Source organism: Dasypus novemcinctus, chromosome 5, assembly GCF_030445035.2.
Source record: "Dasypus novemcinctus isolate mDasNov1 chromosome 5, mDasNov1.1.hap2, whole genome shotgun sequence".
In the NCBI taxonomy this organism is placed as follows: Eukaryota; Metazoa; Chordata; class Mammalia; order Cingulata; family Dasypodidae; genus Dasypus; species Dasypus novemcinctus.
The window spans coordinates 83,538,648-83,555,659 of NC_080677.1; the positions used below are offsets into that span (position 1 = coordinate 83,538,648).

Genomic DNA, 17,012 nt, shown 5'->3' on the forward strand with positions numbered 1-17,012 from the left:
CTTTAGATGGATTGTATTGTTTATGAATGTTTTAATAAAACTGATTATATATATATTTTTTAAAATCAATCCTGAATTCAGTTGGGCCACACCTTAACTCAAGTAAGCTCACCAAAAGGTCCTAGTCACAACAGTTCACACCCACAGGAATGGATTAAGAATATGTTTTTCCAGGGTACATAGCTCCAGCCATCATAGTCTACCCTCTGGATCCCCAAAAGACATGTTCCTTCCACATGCAGAATACATTCAATCCATCACAATACCCCAGAAGCCTTAAGTCATTTCAGTAACAAGGCTAAGTACAAAACTTCATTCAAATCAGTATAGGTGTGGTCTGTCCTGGGCACACTACCCCTTGTTCTGTGAACCTGTGAAACCTAGAAAACAAGTTATCTGATTCCAGTATACCCTGGTGAGAAGGCATAGGATAAACACTCCCATTACGGAAGGGAGAAAGTGGAAGGAATAAAAGGATCACAGGTCCCAAACAATTCTCCATTAGATTTCAAGGTCTGAGAGTCATCTGTGGATTGGTATTTTGTCCTCCAGGTCTGACAGAATGGCAACACTACCCTTTCCAATCACTTGAGTAGTAGCCACGCTCTCCCAAAAACTGGGGTGAAGTACCCACCTTCTCCAAACATTACCTTCTCCAAACTTTATGGTGGTGGCCAGGATTCTTTGAGCAATGGGGTGGCAGCACTCGTCCTGAACAATGAGTGGCACACAAGGCCCACCCCCTCCAAGTACCAGGGCAGATGGCCTGCCCCCTCAAACGCAGGACTGAACCTGCCTTGTCCATATACACTGGTGGTCCTGCTCGAGGAGATCTCTGGTCCAGACCTCAGCATCATATTTCTGCCCATTAAGTCATTCTTCCTTCAACTCATCCCTTCTCTGTCCCTTTCAGTTCAGACTGGCAGTGGTTTCACTCAAGAAAATTTCACAGAAATCTTGTTGGTTTTGCATGTAGTTACAGGAATCCAAACCGTCAGACAACAGAACTTTCCATAAATTCTTTCTGGATAACTGCATTTCCAATTCTGGCTTCCACTGAAATGGATAACTGGATCCATGGTCAGATAAACCTTCTTCACATGGAGCCCTATTCTCTGGGAGCTTGCTTTCCAGAAGTTCTGGAAGGTCCCTGACAGAGCTGCTTCTGGCCCTAGTCTCAGAGCACACTATCTTGATAGGCTCAGTCTTTTCCAAACCACCAATTCCCAGTTTCTTTGTGCTTAAGAGTTCAGTTCTCAGCTGATTCCTTTCCTATCTCATTTTACTATAAGCTGTGAGGAGAAGCCAGGCTGCACCTTCCTTAGTTAGCTTGGAAATCTAAGCACAAGGGCAGGTGAAATGCAGCTAAAATCTAAGTTCATCACTTTCAAGTTCTGCTTTCCATCCAATATATATATATATATATATTTTTAAAGATTTATTTTATTTATTTCTTTCCCCTTCCCCCCGTTGTCTGCTTTCTGTGTCCATTCGCTGTGTGTTCTTCTGCGTCTGCTTTCATTATCCCGCAGCACTGGGAAACTGCAACTCTTTTTTTTGTTGCGTCATCTTGTTGCATCAGCTCTCTGTGTGTGTGGCGCCACTCCTGGGTGGGCTGCACTTTTTTTATTCACGCAGGGCAGCTCTCCTTGTGGGGCACACTCCTTGCATGTGGGGCACCCCTACGTGGGGACGCCCCATGTGGCACAGCACTCCTTGCGCACGGCAGTACTGCGCGTGGGCCATCTTACCACACAGGTCAGGAGGCCCTGGGGATCGAACCCTGGACCTTCCATATGGTAGGCGGATGCTCTATCAGTTGAGCCACATCCTCTTCCCTCCATCCAATATTAAAACTCAATTTTACAAAGTTCTCTGCCACTTTAATAACAAGGAAAGCCTTTTTTCCAATTTCTAATACTGCATTCATGATTTTCCTTCTAGGCCTCATCAGAAGTAACTTCAGTGTCCATATTTCTACTAACAGTCTCTTCACAACAATCTAGGCTTTTTCTATCAACCACATCATAATTTTTCCAGCTTCTACCCATCAACCAATTCCAAAGCTGTTTTCACATTTTAGGTTTTTGCAATAGCAGCACCACAATATCTAGTACCAAAACTGTTTTAGTTTTCTGGCTGTTAAAGCAAATACCATGCAATGAACTGGCTTAAGCAACAGAAATTTATTGGCTCACAGTGTTGAAAATAGGAAAGTCCAAAATCAAGGCATCTCCAAGGCAATGCTTTCTCCCAGACAACTGTGGTGTTCTGGGGCTGGATGCCAGTGATCCTTGATCCTGAACTTTTTTATCACATGGCAATTGCACATGGTAGCCTCTCCTAGCTTCTCCCTTCTCTTCCAGGTTCTGCTTTCAACTTCTGGCTGCTGCCTCTGGCTTTTCTTGGTGTGGTCTTCCTTATAAAGCCATCAATAACAGGATTACGACCCACCCTGATTAAGTTAGGCCACACCTTAACTCAAGTAACCTCATCAAAAGGTACTGCTTAGGGCAGTGGATGTGGCTCAAATGGTTGAGTGCCTGCTTCCCACATGGGAGGTCCCAGGTTCAGACCCTGATGCCTCCTAAAAACAAAACACAACAACAAGCAAAACAGACAAAAAGAACAACTTGACAGTCGATGTGGCTCAGTGGTTGAGCGCCAGCTTCCTACATACAAGGTCCTAGGTTTAATCCCTGGCCCCTGGTACCTCAAAAAAAAAGGTATTGTTTATAATGGTTCACCCTCACAATTAAGATTAGGATCATGTTTTTCTGGGGTACATTGCTCCAAACCATCATAGTGGCTCCTCATTTTCTAAAGGATTATGGTCCAAGCTACCTGGCATGGCAATAAGATCCTCCATGTTTCTCCAGTATCATTTCTAGCAACTTTCTGCAACTTAGTGCGCCAGAAATAACAATTGCTCAAACACAGCTGCCTAAGTATAGCAAGATGTGTTACACATATGTACTTCTGCACAAGTGGTTTCCTATGCTTATAAAGACTTTCCCTTCTCCCATCCTGTTTTTCTGCCTAGCCAACTCTTCATTCTTTATATATCAAGTCAGATGAAAACTTCTTTGTAATGACAATTCCTGACAGAATAAATCACATCTTCTATACTTAACCTTCGTATATATTTCCACTACTTAACTTAACTCTTTCTATAGTTTGCTTATACACAACTCTGAGCTATTTGAGGGTAGGGTTCAGAAAATACAAACAATATGCTAGCTATTATATAAAAATCTTTATATCCTTCACAGCTAGCACAGCACCTGGCACTAAGTAAGTACGTGCTACATTTTTGTCTAGTAACATGTAAATCATTACCTGTGGCCCGGCAGAGGCAACATTTGGCAGGTACTGGGCAGACTCTGTTAAAAACATTCCTTACTTAGAATATTTAGGTGAAATTTCATAATTCCTTTTAGGTTAGTATACTCTGAGCTCTGATTATAATCTTTTAAAATGTAAATAAAGCCTAATATGAACAATTTATTAGAACCAGTCATTAAAGTCTTTAGTGAAAAATAATTTCTCAGTCTTTCTCTAAATATAGTGTATTAGTCAGCCAAAAGGGGTGCTGATGCAAAGTACCAGAAATCTGTTGGCTTTTATAAAGGGTATTTATTTAGAGTAAAAGCCCTTGATTAATATAATTTAATCAATGGCATCTCAGCTGAATCTAATACAATCAAAGGGTATCACACCCAGGGAGTAGACAGGTTTATATAAACATAATCTCTCTTTTTGGAATTCATAAGTAATATCAAACTGCCACAGAAGGGAATGAATATTTTAATTTTGGGGATGGAGATGGAAAAAAAGATAACATTAAAGGGCTAATTTTGTGTAAAAAGTATTACTTCAAGAAAAATATAGGGAAACGGACTTGGCCCAGTGGTTAGTGCATCCGTCTACCACATGGGAGGTCCGTGGCTCAAACCCCGGGCCTCCTTGACCCGTGTGCAGCTGGCCCATGCGCAGTGCTGTTGTGTGCAAGGAGTCCCGTGCCACGCAGGGGTGTCCCCCGCGTAGGGGAGCCCCACGCGCAAGGAGTGCGCCCCGTAAAGAGAGCCACCCAGCGCGAAAGAAAGTGCAGCCTGCCCAGGAATGCCGCCACACACACGGAGAGCTGACGCAACAAGATGACGCAACAAAAAGAGACACAGATTCCCACGCCGCTGACAAGAGAAGCAGACAAAGAAACAAGACACAGCAAATAGACACAGAACAGACAACCGGGGTGGGGGTGGGGAAGGGGAGAGAAATAAATAAATAAATCTTAAAAAAAAAAAAAAAAGGGCTTCCCTGATTAAAAAAAGATATATATGATGGTACTTGGAGAGGGGAAAGAAAAGTACACTCTGGGAGGTATTCAAAAAGAATTCCTCCTACTTTAAAATTTTCTAGGACATGTAAAACATCTTATAAACAGGTAAATAATAATATTCTTCTCTTTATAGTCAAAAGCAAATGAAATCTCCCCATCCATCATATACCTCTTAATTACAACACTATTTTCAGCAACTGCACAAACAGAATATTAAACTATAATTTATATAATACTTGATTCCAAAAACGATATGAAATAACTTATATTAAAGCATATCAGACATAACAGAAGGGATTTTTAAATGAGACTAGAAATAACTGAATTTAATTATTCAAAGAACTTAGGATAAGAGAATTGTATTAGGTAAGTACCATATTTTAGTTAAAGGCTTCTTACTAACTTCTGAAGTCTTGGAAAGAAGTGGGTTATTGCTTGAATGTGTGCTTTCTTTAAGTAATCAAGATCATTCAAATCTTAGACTATTCTTATCAGTCTTTCAGTTTGTTCTGTTTTTCAAGACTTCTGAGAGAGAGAAAAAAGACTCACCCCTTCCTCAAGTATTAGGAGAGAATATACAATAAAGGAAAATATTTACATAAATAGATTCCATTAGAATATTCTTATTAAAGTGAATGTGGTAGTTTTTCTTGAGTCAAGTCATATACTTACATGAAAGTATATTCTTTGTGCATGTGGTTATATGCTTTACATAAAATTCATATAAGGAGTCATTTTAATCTGTGGCTCAAACTTAATTTGAAAGATCATGATCATCAATATAAAAATGGCTAAGCATGAAAAAAATATCACTATCTGGAATGGGAACAGACCACTGAATTACTTTGGTTTATTATAAGTATTGTACAGGACTGAATTAATAAATTTTAGAACTAATAATGAGGGGAGTGGATGTGGCTCAAGCAGTTGAGCACTCACCTCCCACACGGGAGATCTTGGGTTTGGTTCCCAGTGCTTGCTAAAGAAGACAAACAAACAATGAGCAGAAAACAAGCAAACAGAGCAAAAACAGCAAGCAGAAGAGAAAAAAAAAAAATCAGATGAGCAAAAAGACAATAAGCAAACAATGAGCAGACAATGAGCAAAAGTAAAACAAAACAAAACAAGCAGGGAGCAGATGTGGCTCAAGCAATTGAGTGCCTGCCTCCCACACTGGAGGTCCTGGGTTCCGTTCCCAGTGCCTCCTAAAGTAAAAAAACAGGTAATGGGCAGACAATGAACAAAAAACGACGAGCCAAAAAAAACCTACAATGAACAGGCAAAAAGCAAAAACAATGAGCAAACAGACGAGGGAGCCATCTGGTGGGAGGGGAATGAATGAGGTAACTTCTTTTGAATCTGAGAATATGTGGCCTTGTTTAAGATCTTCACTAATAGGTTAGTATAACTACATGTTAACTTATAAAGTTACATGTTTTAAATTTATTTTGTATACACTAAGTTATTTCTCCATTAATGACATGCTGACAATACTACAAGTGTACAAGGAAAGAACTGTTAAAAACAGCAAGCTATATATAAAATAAAAATTTTATTTTGACCAGTAAGTTCTAAAATCAATGTCAGAAAGAGACTCTACAGCCAGCACTCTCTGTCCTGAGGGGGTGGAACAAAAATAAAAAGGCAAAAAGGAGAAGTATTTTACAAAATTCAACAATGAATGACTCAACAAAGTAAGAAATGATTTGAATGAATTCCAAAGGCAAAAGGAATCCTAACTTAATCTCTTAACTACAAAGATTAATTATGGCATTGCTTTTAGAAAGATAAAAAGAAAATGGGATAGCTGATCACAATTTTAAAAATATATCTAAGATACTGTATCAAAGTACAGGAAAAAATAAAATTGATTAATACTAACATATGTAAGTTTAAATTATTCATTAGTAGCTTTTAAAGCTTATATAGTTGATAGTTTATATAAAAGACCTGTGTATGAACTTTTGAATGGCATCTTAAAAATCCAGGTCAACAATATTATTTTTTTCCTCAACATATATCTGAATAAAAAATAAAGGAATGCACATACTATAGTGGTTAGAACATAAAGTTAGTTACCAATTCCATCAAATGAAACCGGTTTTAAGTAGGATACCGTATAAAAAATTAAGCACATAGATAAAAATGTATTTTGGAAGTGTCAGCTCAAAAGTTTTATTGACTTTATGTTTATCATCTAGCATAAGGTAAGAGTGAAGATTTCCATAAATAGTGGGAAAAACCCAACAGAGAAAAAAAAATTAAGATAAGCAAATAACTCTACCCAACAGAAAGAATAAGAATTACCAGAAATAATAAATTTTACAGATCATTTAACCATAAATTTAAACAATATAATTACAGATAGCATTCTAATTGTCACTCAACAGTTGTGACCCTAGTCCAGTTACTTAACCTTTCCTAAGACTCTAATTTCTCATTTGCAAAACAGAAATAATCCTACCTACCTCATAAGTAGTGATGATTGAGACAATGCATGTAAAGGACTAAGTGTCTCACACATGGCTAACTTAGTAAGTATCTACTATTAATATTATCTTATTACATCCTTTACTTAAAAATCTACCCACCAAAGCTGTTAGACTGGGTTCTGTATTTTCAGGGACTATGTGTCATTTTAATTTTTATCACATTTGGAAAGCCAATCAATCACACACACTACCTCATTTTTCCATCAATAACATTATCATAATTGGCTAAGAATCACACAATTCAAAATACAAAATATATATATACTTCCTAAAATATGTTCTCAAGCCAAAAGGTTTGTTTATTTAAGGAAAACAGAACAACAAAAATATATTGGACTACACATCTTTGTCAAGTGAAGACATGAAGAGGAAAATCTCAGGTCTCCTTGGCTGACATTTAATAATAAGTGTTTTTTCTTAGATGAGAAAAAGCCACACAGTCAACTTACTTGATGAAGATCATTTCCCAATGCATACTCTGCAAAGTAGCCTGGAGCAGCAGATGAGGCTCTAATGGCTTGCCACATTTTATACTGACAGCCTCCCAAATAGTGAGAGTTGATTCCAGGAAAATGACCATAGTTTCTGAACACAAATGCTTTTGGCATTATCCCTCTGTTCACTAAGGTACTTACTGCAGCTACCTAATAAATTACAAAGTGAACAGTATCCATTACTAGCAGCAATATTTGAGATCTATAAAAATTAAATACTATTTAGTAGTGAAGATAAACGATACACAACTCCATCCAACAATATAAATGTATGACATGAATAAAATGTAGAGCAAAGCAAACCAGATCAAAAAAGGTGTTTATTTGTGAAGAAACAAATATAAAGACTGAGACAATTCTGATAAATATTCTGTAAGAAAACAATATTAAAAGAAATATTGCTCATACTATTTGACTATTTAAAAAGACATTCAAGTAGGCATATATTTTCAGATCTTCATGTGAAAAGAGATATAGCAGCAATAGCCATAAATAAAAACTACATAGACAAGGACATTATTTGCATTGCATTTACAAATTAAGTCTTTTTTGCTATACCTTTTCAAAGTATGACGACTAGTAAAGCTGATACTCTAACACTACACAAATCATCAGGACTTTCTGATCATAGTTATTAAACTAAGCAGCTGGGTAATTTTTATTAAAAAACTATAATGTCCACTACTCTGGATCTCAGATTTTATCAGTAGAATTTAGGTAAAATGTGCTGTATTTGTTAACAATTTCCAATATAAACTAAAGAGGCTGATGAGGTAAAAAACTGTTAGTATCCTGTGCTAAGTCTTGCTAGGGGCCTGTATGTTTTGTTCTTTTGTAAATCAGAGGTCTTAGCTCAAATTCTTGTGAGAAATCCAAATGTTTCTCTAGACCATTATGGATAAGAGTTCACCATATATTAAAATCCCTGGATTTTAAGATTTTGTCTATATAGACAGGGCGGATTAAGAATTATACAGGTGCCTGTGCCATTTACAATGAGGTGTCCTTTTTTTACTTTTTGAGGTGGCTAAAGTTTCTCTAGAGCCACTCTTAACTTTTCTTCAAAGTTGACAATCTGATACTAATACAAGGTGATAATAATACAGTAATATATGGGGACAACATATACCTAATACAATGAATAGATACAACTATTTTAGTAATCATCAATTGTAACAAAGGTAACTACTATTAAAAAAATAGTACAATTATTTTAAAAAGTGCTATCATCAATAGTAACAAATGTTCCACATCAGTGAAGGTGTTGATGGTAGGGAATTGTAAGCAAATCCTGTATTTTACGCACGACTATTCTGTAAACTCAAAACCTCTTCAATAAAAAAGAAAAACTAAAAATATAAAAGGACACTGGGTAAATAAAGAAATCTGAATTTTAAAAAATTAGAGGGCAAAACATTAATGAGAAACATTATCTGCATAGCTTCAAAGTATACTTCCTAAAATATAATAATTACTGTGGGTTTTTTTTTTTTTTAAAGATACGCAGATCACAGAAAATGTTACATTAAAAAATGTAGGAGGTTCCCATATACCCCACTGTGGGGGTTTTAATACATAGCCACAAATCTTTGACACCCCTCTCTCTAGGAGGTAAAGCTTAATTCTTGTCCCCTTGAGAGTAGACTAGACTTAATAATTCACTTCTAATGAAGAATGGGAGAAGGAAAAATAGCATCTTTAAAGTAGGGAGTCCCAGCAAGTACCACCTGTACCAGTGATGAAGGTTAAAATTAGCAGTACAGAGTTGTATGGATATCATGTGCCCTGGTATCAATATGAGAATAAGAAAGGTAGATCTGCTTTGTTGGTATTCCTTCCCCAAATCAACAACCTCAGTCTAAACATGCGAAAACATCAAACAAACCCAAATTGAGGGATGTTCCACAAAATACCTGACTGCTATTCTTCAAGAGTACCAAGATTTAAAAAAAAAGGAGGGGGGGGGGGACTGAGAAACTCTTCTAGACTGGGAAGACCAAGGAGACACAGTGATTAAATATATGTAGTAATCTTGGATTGGATCCTAGACTAGAAAAATGACACTAGTGAAAAAACTGAGAAAATCCTAATGAAGTATACAGTTTAACTGATAGTATTATACCAGTGTTAATTTCTTAATTTTGATAAATATACCATGGTTATATAAATTGTTAACATTAGAGAAAGCTGAGTGAAGGTACATAGGAAACCACACTGTACTGTCTTTACAACCCTTCTGTAAGCCTGAAATTACTTTAAAATAAAAAGTAAAAAAAAAAAAAAAAGGAATTGGCATGAAAGTGAGTAAAATAATAAATAAAACATAAAAATTAAGGGTGGGGAGTCTAAAGACAAATCTGTTTGCTTCTGCATCTTAGTTTTCCATCCCCAGAAGTGGCCATTGAGGAATCTCATGTCTCCTTGGGGCCCAAATTCTTTCTTGCACTAAAGAAAATGCAACTGAGGCACTGGAATAAAATTTGGCATTCACAACTCCAGTCCAGGGCTCTTGCTCCTACCTTATTTTTCCAAGCAATTCTCAGAGTCATTAAGAATTTTACAAACGAGATTCTATTTGTACATTAATATAATATATACCTAAGAGGCATATAAAATTTCTCTTAAAAAATCTAGGAGAGGAAATTCCACAATTTTCCTTAAATCACTAGATTTGATTAACCCTTATGATAAAATAATTCTTCCTTATCGTTAATTCATCTTTCATGTTCTTAAACTTGTTATATTTTTATTAGATAAATAAAATGGCAAATGATCCCATTCTATATTTTTACAGAATGACTCATTATATGAAGAACTTACATAATCTATTAAAAGAGGTTCCCAAGAATTTCTTTACTTTATGGGCTTTTCAGAATAAGTGTTTTCACCTGACCTTCTAACTAAGTGTGTTATGTTTAAAACACTCTAAACTTACCTTAGGACATGTGGGGTTTCTTGCTGTTTCAATCATTAGTGAAGATCCCATTTTATCCCTTTATTAAAGGAGAAAAAATAAATTATATAAAAATGATTTTATTTCATAACAATAAGGGAACATACTCTATGCAATTACTGTTTGCCCATGGCTTTGTGAAAGTGCTATGAGGGTCAAAAAAGAAGTACTATAAGAATCTTCCCCTTGGGAGACATAAAATCTAGATAATGTACATGAACAATATATATTTATTAATTTCTGATTCAAACTGCAAGAATCTGTAATTCTGAGGTGGGGTAACCAATGAAAGATGTAGTAAACTGGGAAGAATGCATGGTAATGAAGTTTGAGAAGGACACCAAAGGAGGGCAAGGCAACACTTTCAAAGCCAGGAAATACACAGGTGAAGGCACAGAGGGGAGAATAAATCTGTTGTTTACAGGGCCCTGTTGACAGGACAAAGAAGCTGTGTTGAGAAAAGACTGAAGAAATATGGGTGGACTAATTACAGAGTAACTTAAAAATCAGGTCAGGATATTTAGACTTTAACCTTATTTTATTAGGAAATACAAAGCCAATGTCACTGAAAAACTGTTTTTTAAAGCATCTGAGTTTACATTTGAATTATTACAACATTAAAGAAATTGTTCATGGGCAGCAATTTTCATAATTCTATTTCAACACAGAATTTTATTTCAATGCAAACTTTAAATAGACTTAAAAATTATGTATTTTCCCTCTGGATTGAAAATAAATACCATAGTTTTACTAATTTGCCTCAACAAGAAAAATCATTTTGTTATTGACAATTTTCAAACAATATTCTGCTTGTCAACTAGAATGCTAGTGAATTCCACACAAAGATAATATTTACAAATTACTGTTCTATTCTTTTAAAGCTTTTTGTAAGTATCAATATAAAATGATTTCTAAAATGGACAAGATCCTTATCTTCCCAACCTGATCTATAAGATTTCTTCAGATCAATACAATTTTATTCTTCTAAGGGTCTTTCACTTTATTGTTTCATAGAGCTCTGCTGTAAAATTGGGACAAAGATCCTGGGAGAATGCTGTTTTCACACTTCAAGGCAAGTTCTCCTTTATTTTCTGTTTAAACTTTCATCGTATCAAAAAAACTAAAATGCTTTAGGGAATTAAGTTATGAATATAAATAACTTTGGAGAGAAATTTAGGAACAATAATTGCTTATTTCAGGAAGAGGTCAAAGTATGAAAAAATCCTCAACATTCCAAGATTTATTGATGTAATAATTAAAAATAATGCTCTGAAAATAACACAAAATCATTATCACAGGGGGAAAAAAAAGTACCTTCAATAAGCAATGAGGAAAAAAATCTGATAACAAAAAAGGCTAAAGTATAGGTGTGATAGATTGTAACAATAAAGGCCCCCAATGAATCCTGCTTCCTAGTATCCATGTCCTGGTATATAGTCCCTTCCCAAAGAGATCCTAGGTTTGACAAATGAGTGGCTTTGGTCAATGGGACAAGAGTAAACATACCATCAAACGGTAAGTGCCTGTGTACTAGGGCTTCCTTCTTGGAACTCTGAAGAAACAAAGCCCAGAAGTATGAGAATAACCATGTGGAAAGAGACCCAGCTGTTCCAGCCATCCCAGCTGAGCTGAAAGCTGACAGAAGTCAATGAATGAGCTCAGGCAAGAACAGAAAAAACACCCGTCAAACCACAGAATCATGAAAAAAAAAAAATCGTTGTTTTAAGCCGTCTTTGGCAGCAAAGACTGAATGAAAAAGTTGGGAAAGAAAGAACTAACCACACTTATAAAGTTTATCAATGTTGTCACTGAAATTAAAGAAACTTCTGAAAAGGCAAAAACGAAAGAGTAATATACAAATACACAAATGCTACTGAGTAAAAAAAAAGGAAAAAACCATGGCATAACAAAGAGGCTGGTTTATAGTAAATTTCAAACCTTCTTTAAAAAATCTTAATAATACTGATTACATGATTTCCTGAGAATTGATAATTAGTTTTCCAACGGACACAAAAAAGACCTGAACCATATGTTAATGGATGGGAAGATTTCACAACTGTAAAAATGTCAATATTCCATGAAATACCTGGGGCATTTTAGGTAATTTTGAACAAAGTATCAGTGGAATTTCTTTTTGCACGACAAAAGTAACCTATGATTTACTTTGATGAGTAAATAAAGATAGCTATCAGAATTTGAAATAGAAGAGCTAGGAGAAAAGACTTGCTATATAGCAATATAAAAACATAAGTAAAAACTCAGTAACTGAACTCACAAATTTATACAAAAATAAACAAATCAAGAAAGAAAAACAAAAATTTGGAAAAAGACCCTAAAGTAGATAAGACTTTAAAATAAGATAAATGTGGCTTCTCAAATCAGTTAAAAAGCGGGGAAAGTATTTGGTAAATGGTGCTGGGAACTTTGAATTAATTATCTGAGGAAAAAATAAACACATACCCCCTAACATATTATGTCAAAATAAATCCCAGATACTTAAGAATTAAATATAAACTTCATAAAACCTTGGAACTAGAAATTAATATAGATAAATATTAACCTGATTTCAGGGTGGAAATGATTTCCTAAACATGAAACTCAAGTTAAAAAGTATTAGAGGAAAAGATACGACAAAATGAAGAATTTAAATTTCCCTATTTTAAAAACACATATAGTTATATTCCAAAAGAAAAATGAGCAAAGATTATGCCCTCAAGACTCACAAAAGAAATAAAATCAATGCACATGAAAAATGTCCAATTTCACCAACCAAGTGATGTAAACTGAAACACAAATTTCAAAAAATCTCTCAAACTCACAATTTAAAAAAATTAAAATATTTGGCATTCATGAGTATTTCATGAAATAGAAGTATAAATTGATGGTGGGTGTTGAGTAAGTTGGGACAACTGTTTTGAAGAATAATTCAGCTATATGTGTCAAGACCCTATGCAGCAGTTTGATACTATTTATGAATTCCAAAAAGAAATACAGATTATGTTTGTAAACTGGTCTGTTCCTCTGGATGTGATAAGCTTATTAATTTGTAAGTTTAGTTATTGATTGTATTAGATTCAGCCATGGCATCTGATTAAATTATGTTAAGATTAGAACTTTGATTCAACCACACCATTAGGGAGTGCAGGGTTGAGTGTCTACCCCCTTGGTGGGCTATATAAATGGACACTCAATCGGGAACACACTTAAGCAGATACACAGAAAAAAACAAGGCAGAGGAGAGAACTTGGTTGAGTTGAGCTATCTGCCTGACAGTTTAGAGCTGATGTTGTGAAGAGAATAGAGCAGCCAAGCCCAGAAAGAAATGAGCCATGGGAAGAGAGACAAGCCTTATGCCAGCCTACATTGAAAGAAGAAGCTGGACTCACAGGACTTTAAAAGGAAGAGGAAGGCTGAACTCTCAAACACTGCCCACCATCTTGCATCAACATGTGGCAACAGACTTTGGGTGAGAAAGTACCTTTTATGGTACCTTGAGTTGGACACCTTAGGGTCTTGTAACTATAAGCATCTACCCCAAGTAAATACCCTTTATAAAAGCCAATAGATTTCTGGTACTTTGCATCAGCACTCCTTTGGCTGACTAATACACCCTTAAAAGTTTATACTCTCTGTTGGGAATTAAATCATATCTCCCACAAAAGGCACATTCAGGTACCTAAGCTCTGGTCCTATGGGCGTCAGTCCATTTGTAAAGAGAACCTTTGAAAATGTTATGAATTAAGATGTGCCCAAACTGAATAAGGGTGGGCCTTAATCCAATATGGCTGAAGTCCTTTGTGACCAAAGGAAATTGGACACAAGAGGTAAGCCACAGGGAATAGGAAGTTGGAAGTCAACAGAACCCAGAAAAGAAAGGAAACACCACCGCCAAGTATACTGCCATGTGACAGAAAAGCCAAGGATCAAGGATCACTGGCAGCCAGCCCTAGAATATCACAGTCGTCAGAAAGCACTCCTTGCTGGCGCCTCAATTCTGGACCTATTCTAGCCTCAAAACCATGAGCAATAAATTCCCATTTTTGAGCCAACTTATTGCATGGTATTGTTTCAGCAGCTGAGAAACAAAAATACCCTCTGACTCAAAATTTCATTTTTTAAAATTTACCCTAACAATATAATCAGAGATTTAAATAAAGATTTGAGATGTCCAATCAAAATTTATTTGTTAAATAAAAATTACACATCCATAAAATGGGATACTGCACAACCAGTAAAATATATTTCAAAAATATTTAATGCCATAGGAAACCATTCATGATAAAATACTAATTAAAAATGAATGATGCAAAACTACAGGTGCATTGTTACCACAATTTTGTGAAGGGGAGGAATACACACACACAAATACACCTATTTATCTGTAGGAAATTCTAGAAAGAAATACATCAACATATTAACAGTTCTTAGTGGGATTATAGGTGATTTTCATTGTCTCCTTTATGTACTCTCTATTTCCCATAAAATCATTATTTTTAAAAGACACCAACATTTGACTCAATAATTCAGGGTCTTATAAAATGATCTATTGATGTATTATGAAATATGAGCAGGAATTTAAATTATAAATTATATATATCATATAACTGATATATAAAATTCATAATATATAAAATTTATAATCATAAAAAATTGGGAACATAAATGTCCTAAATGGAAATGGTTATTAAAATTTGATACCATCACACTGTGGAATGCAATGCAGTCAACAATATGTCAAGAGATTTTAATGACTTTATTAAAGGGAAAGGGAATACAAAATTAGAATTATAATTTCAGCCATATAAAATGTAAATAAAAATATAAAGTCTACAAAAACTAGAAGAAAATATACTGCAAGTCTACAGTTTGGAATAATAGGATTACGGGTGATTTTAAGTTTCTACTTCATGCTTATATTTTGGAAAAAGAGTTTAATAACTGTATGGAAATATTTTGGAACAAAATATTTAAAAATTATTAAATGTTTTAGAAGAATAAGTGTTGATGATTTAAGAACAAAGTAATAGCTAAATTAAAACCATTAGGCGGCAGACTTGGCCCAGTAGTTAGGGCGTCCGTCTACCACATGGGAGGTCCATGTTCAAACCCTGGGCCTCCTTGACCCATGTGGCACTGGCCCATGCACAGTGCTGCTGCACTTAAGGAGTGCCATGCCACACAGGGGTGTCCCCCACGTAGGGGAGCCCCATGCACAAGGAGTGTGCCCCAGAAGGAGAGCCACCCAGCGCAAAACAAAGTGCAGCCTGCCTAAGAATGGCGCCACCCACACAGAAAGCTGACACCACAAGATGATGCAACAAGAAGAGACACAGATTCCCGTGCCGCTGACAACAACAGAAGCGGACAAAGAAACAAGATGCAGCAAATAGACACAGAGAACAGACAACCGGGGTGGGGGGTGGGGGGAAGGGGCAAGAAATAAATAAATAAATAAATCTTAAAAAATAAATAAATAAAACCATTAGACATACAATGCCAAAGATATACTGTGTTGACAATGGGAGTGTATGGAAAAAGTGTGCCAAAGGTATGCAATGGACCATGGTTGATGGTAATGGTCTAATGATATTATCTCATATTCTAAAATAAATCTTCTTTTTGAATGTAACAGTAAAAAAAGAAAAAGAAAAAAAAATAAATTAAAAAAAATAATAATAAAACAAATGTTCCACCACAGTTTGGTGTGTTAGTGAAGGGGTGTTGAATGGGAATTCTACAAACATGCATGATTGTTTTGTAAGATCACAATTTCTGTAATAAAAATATATTTTAAAAAATAAAATAATAGGGTGGGTTGGGGGAAAATACAGCAAATATAAAATATGGACTATAATGAATAATAATGTTTTGATGATATTCTTTCATAATTTGTAACAAATGTTTCACAACAATGCAAGGTGGTGGTGGTGTCTGGGACCCCTGTATGATGTTATGCATGTATACTTTGTAAGTTTACAACTTTTACTATACATTTATTATTTATGTATGTTCATGTATGAATGATACCCTTCAATAAAATAAAATTAAAAAACAGATGCAAAGATGGTCTATGTATATCACCAAATATTTTTTAAAAGGCAACTGTAATTTTACACATAAATTTCATGCATGAATATATGCTATTATCTTTATAGACATGTATATATGAACATATTATAATTTGAATATATCACATATTATCTATATAATCAGAAATTTTTTTTAAAGGAATAGTTATAACTTACTTAAGAATCTTTTCCCACATTTGACTATCATAAAATGCATGGCTCCAACTCATTTTGACTGTTCCAACAATAACATTTTGTGAAAACACATCTGATCCTAATTTTCGATAAAGTTCCTCACATTCATCCAGGGGCATATGAAACAATCCCAACATGAAAGCTAATACGGCACCTGAAAGAAAGAATCCTTAGGTTTTATCAATATCCACACTATAGCATTTATGAATATAAGATATCCTGAGTCATAGACTTGAATTAAATTCCAACTCTGTTACTTCCTAGCTGTGTCACCTTAGGCAAGTTACTTAAGCTGTCAGAATCCCAAGTTTCTCATTTGTAAAATGAGAACAATTACAATACATAAGGCTCTCGCCTTGTGGTAAAAGGTGTAAAGTGCTTTACCAAGCCTCAAAAAACCTAAGGATTAAATAAACACTAACCAATAATGATGATGATGATGATAACTTAAAAATAGATAAAAATGGG

General features: G+C 35.2%; 1 protein-coding gene across 10 annotated transcripts in view; it reads right to left on the bottom strand.

The window, feature by feature from the left end:
- Positions 1-17,012, bottom strand: part of PNPLA8 (patatin like phospholipase domain containing 8) — a 53,876-nt gene that overhangs the window by 17,612 nt on the left and 19,252 nt on the right. For 9 of the 10 annotated variants that reach the window (XM_004463594.5, XM_012527216.4, XM_071215228.1 and 6 more), the window contains 3 exons: positions 16,527-16,698; positions 10,264-10,321; positions 7,284-7,478 (listed from right to left, as the gene is read on the bottom strand). In XM_004463594.5, the coding sequence (XP_004463651.2) occupies positions 7,284-7,478; positions 10,264-10,321; positions 16,527-16,698 (425 nt within the window). The remainder of the gene's footprint in view (positions 1-7,283; positions 7,479-10,263; positions 10,322-16,526; positions 16,699-17,012) is intronic. The other variant, XM_071215226.1, reaches the window with a different exon arrangement.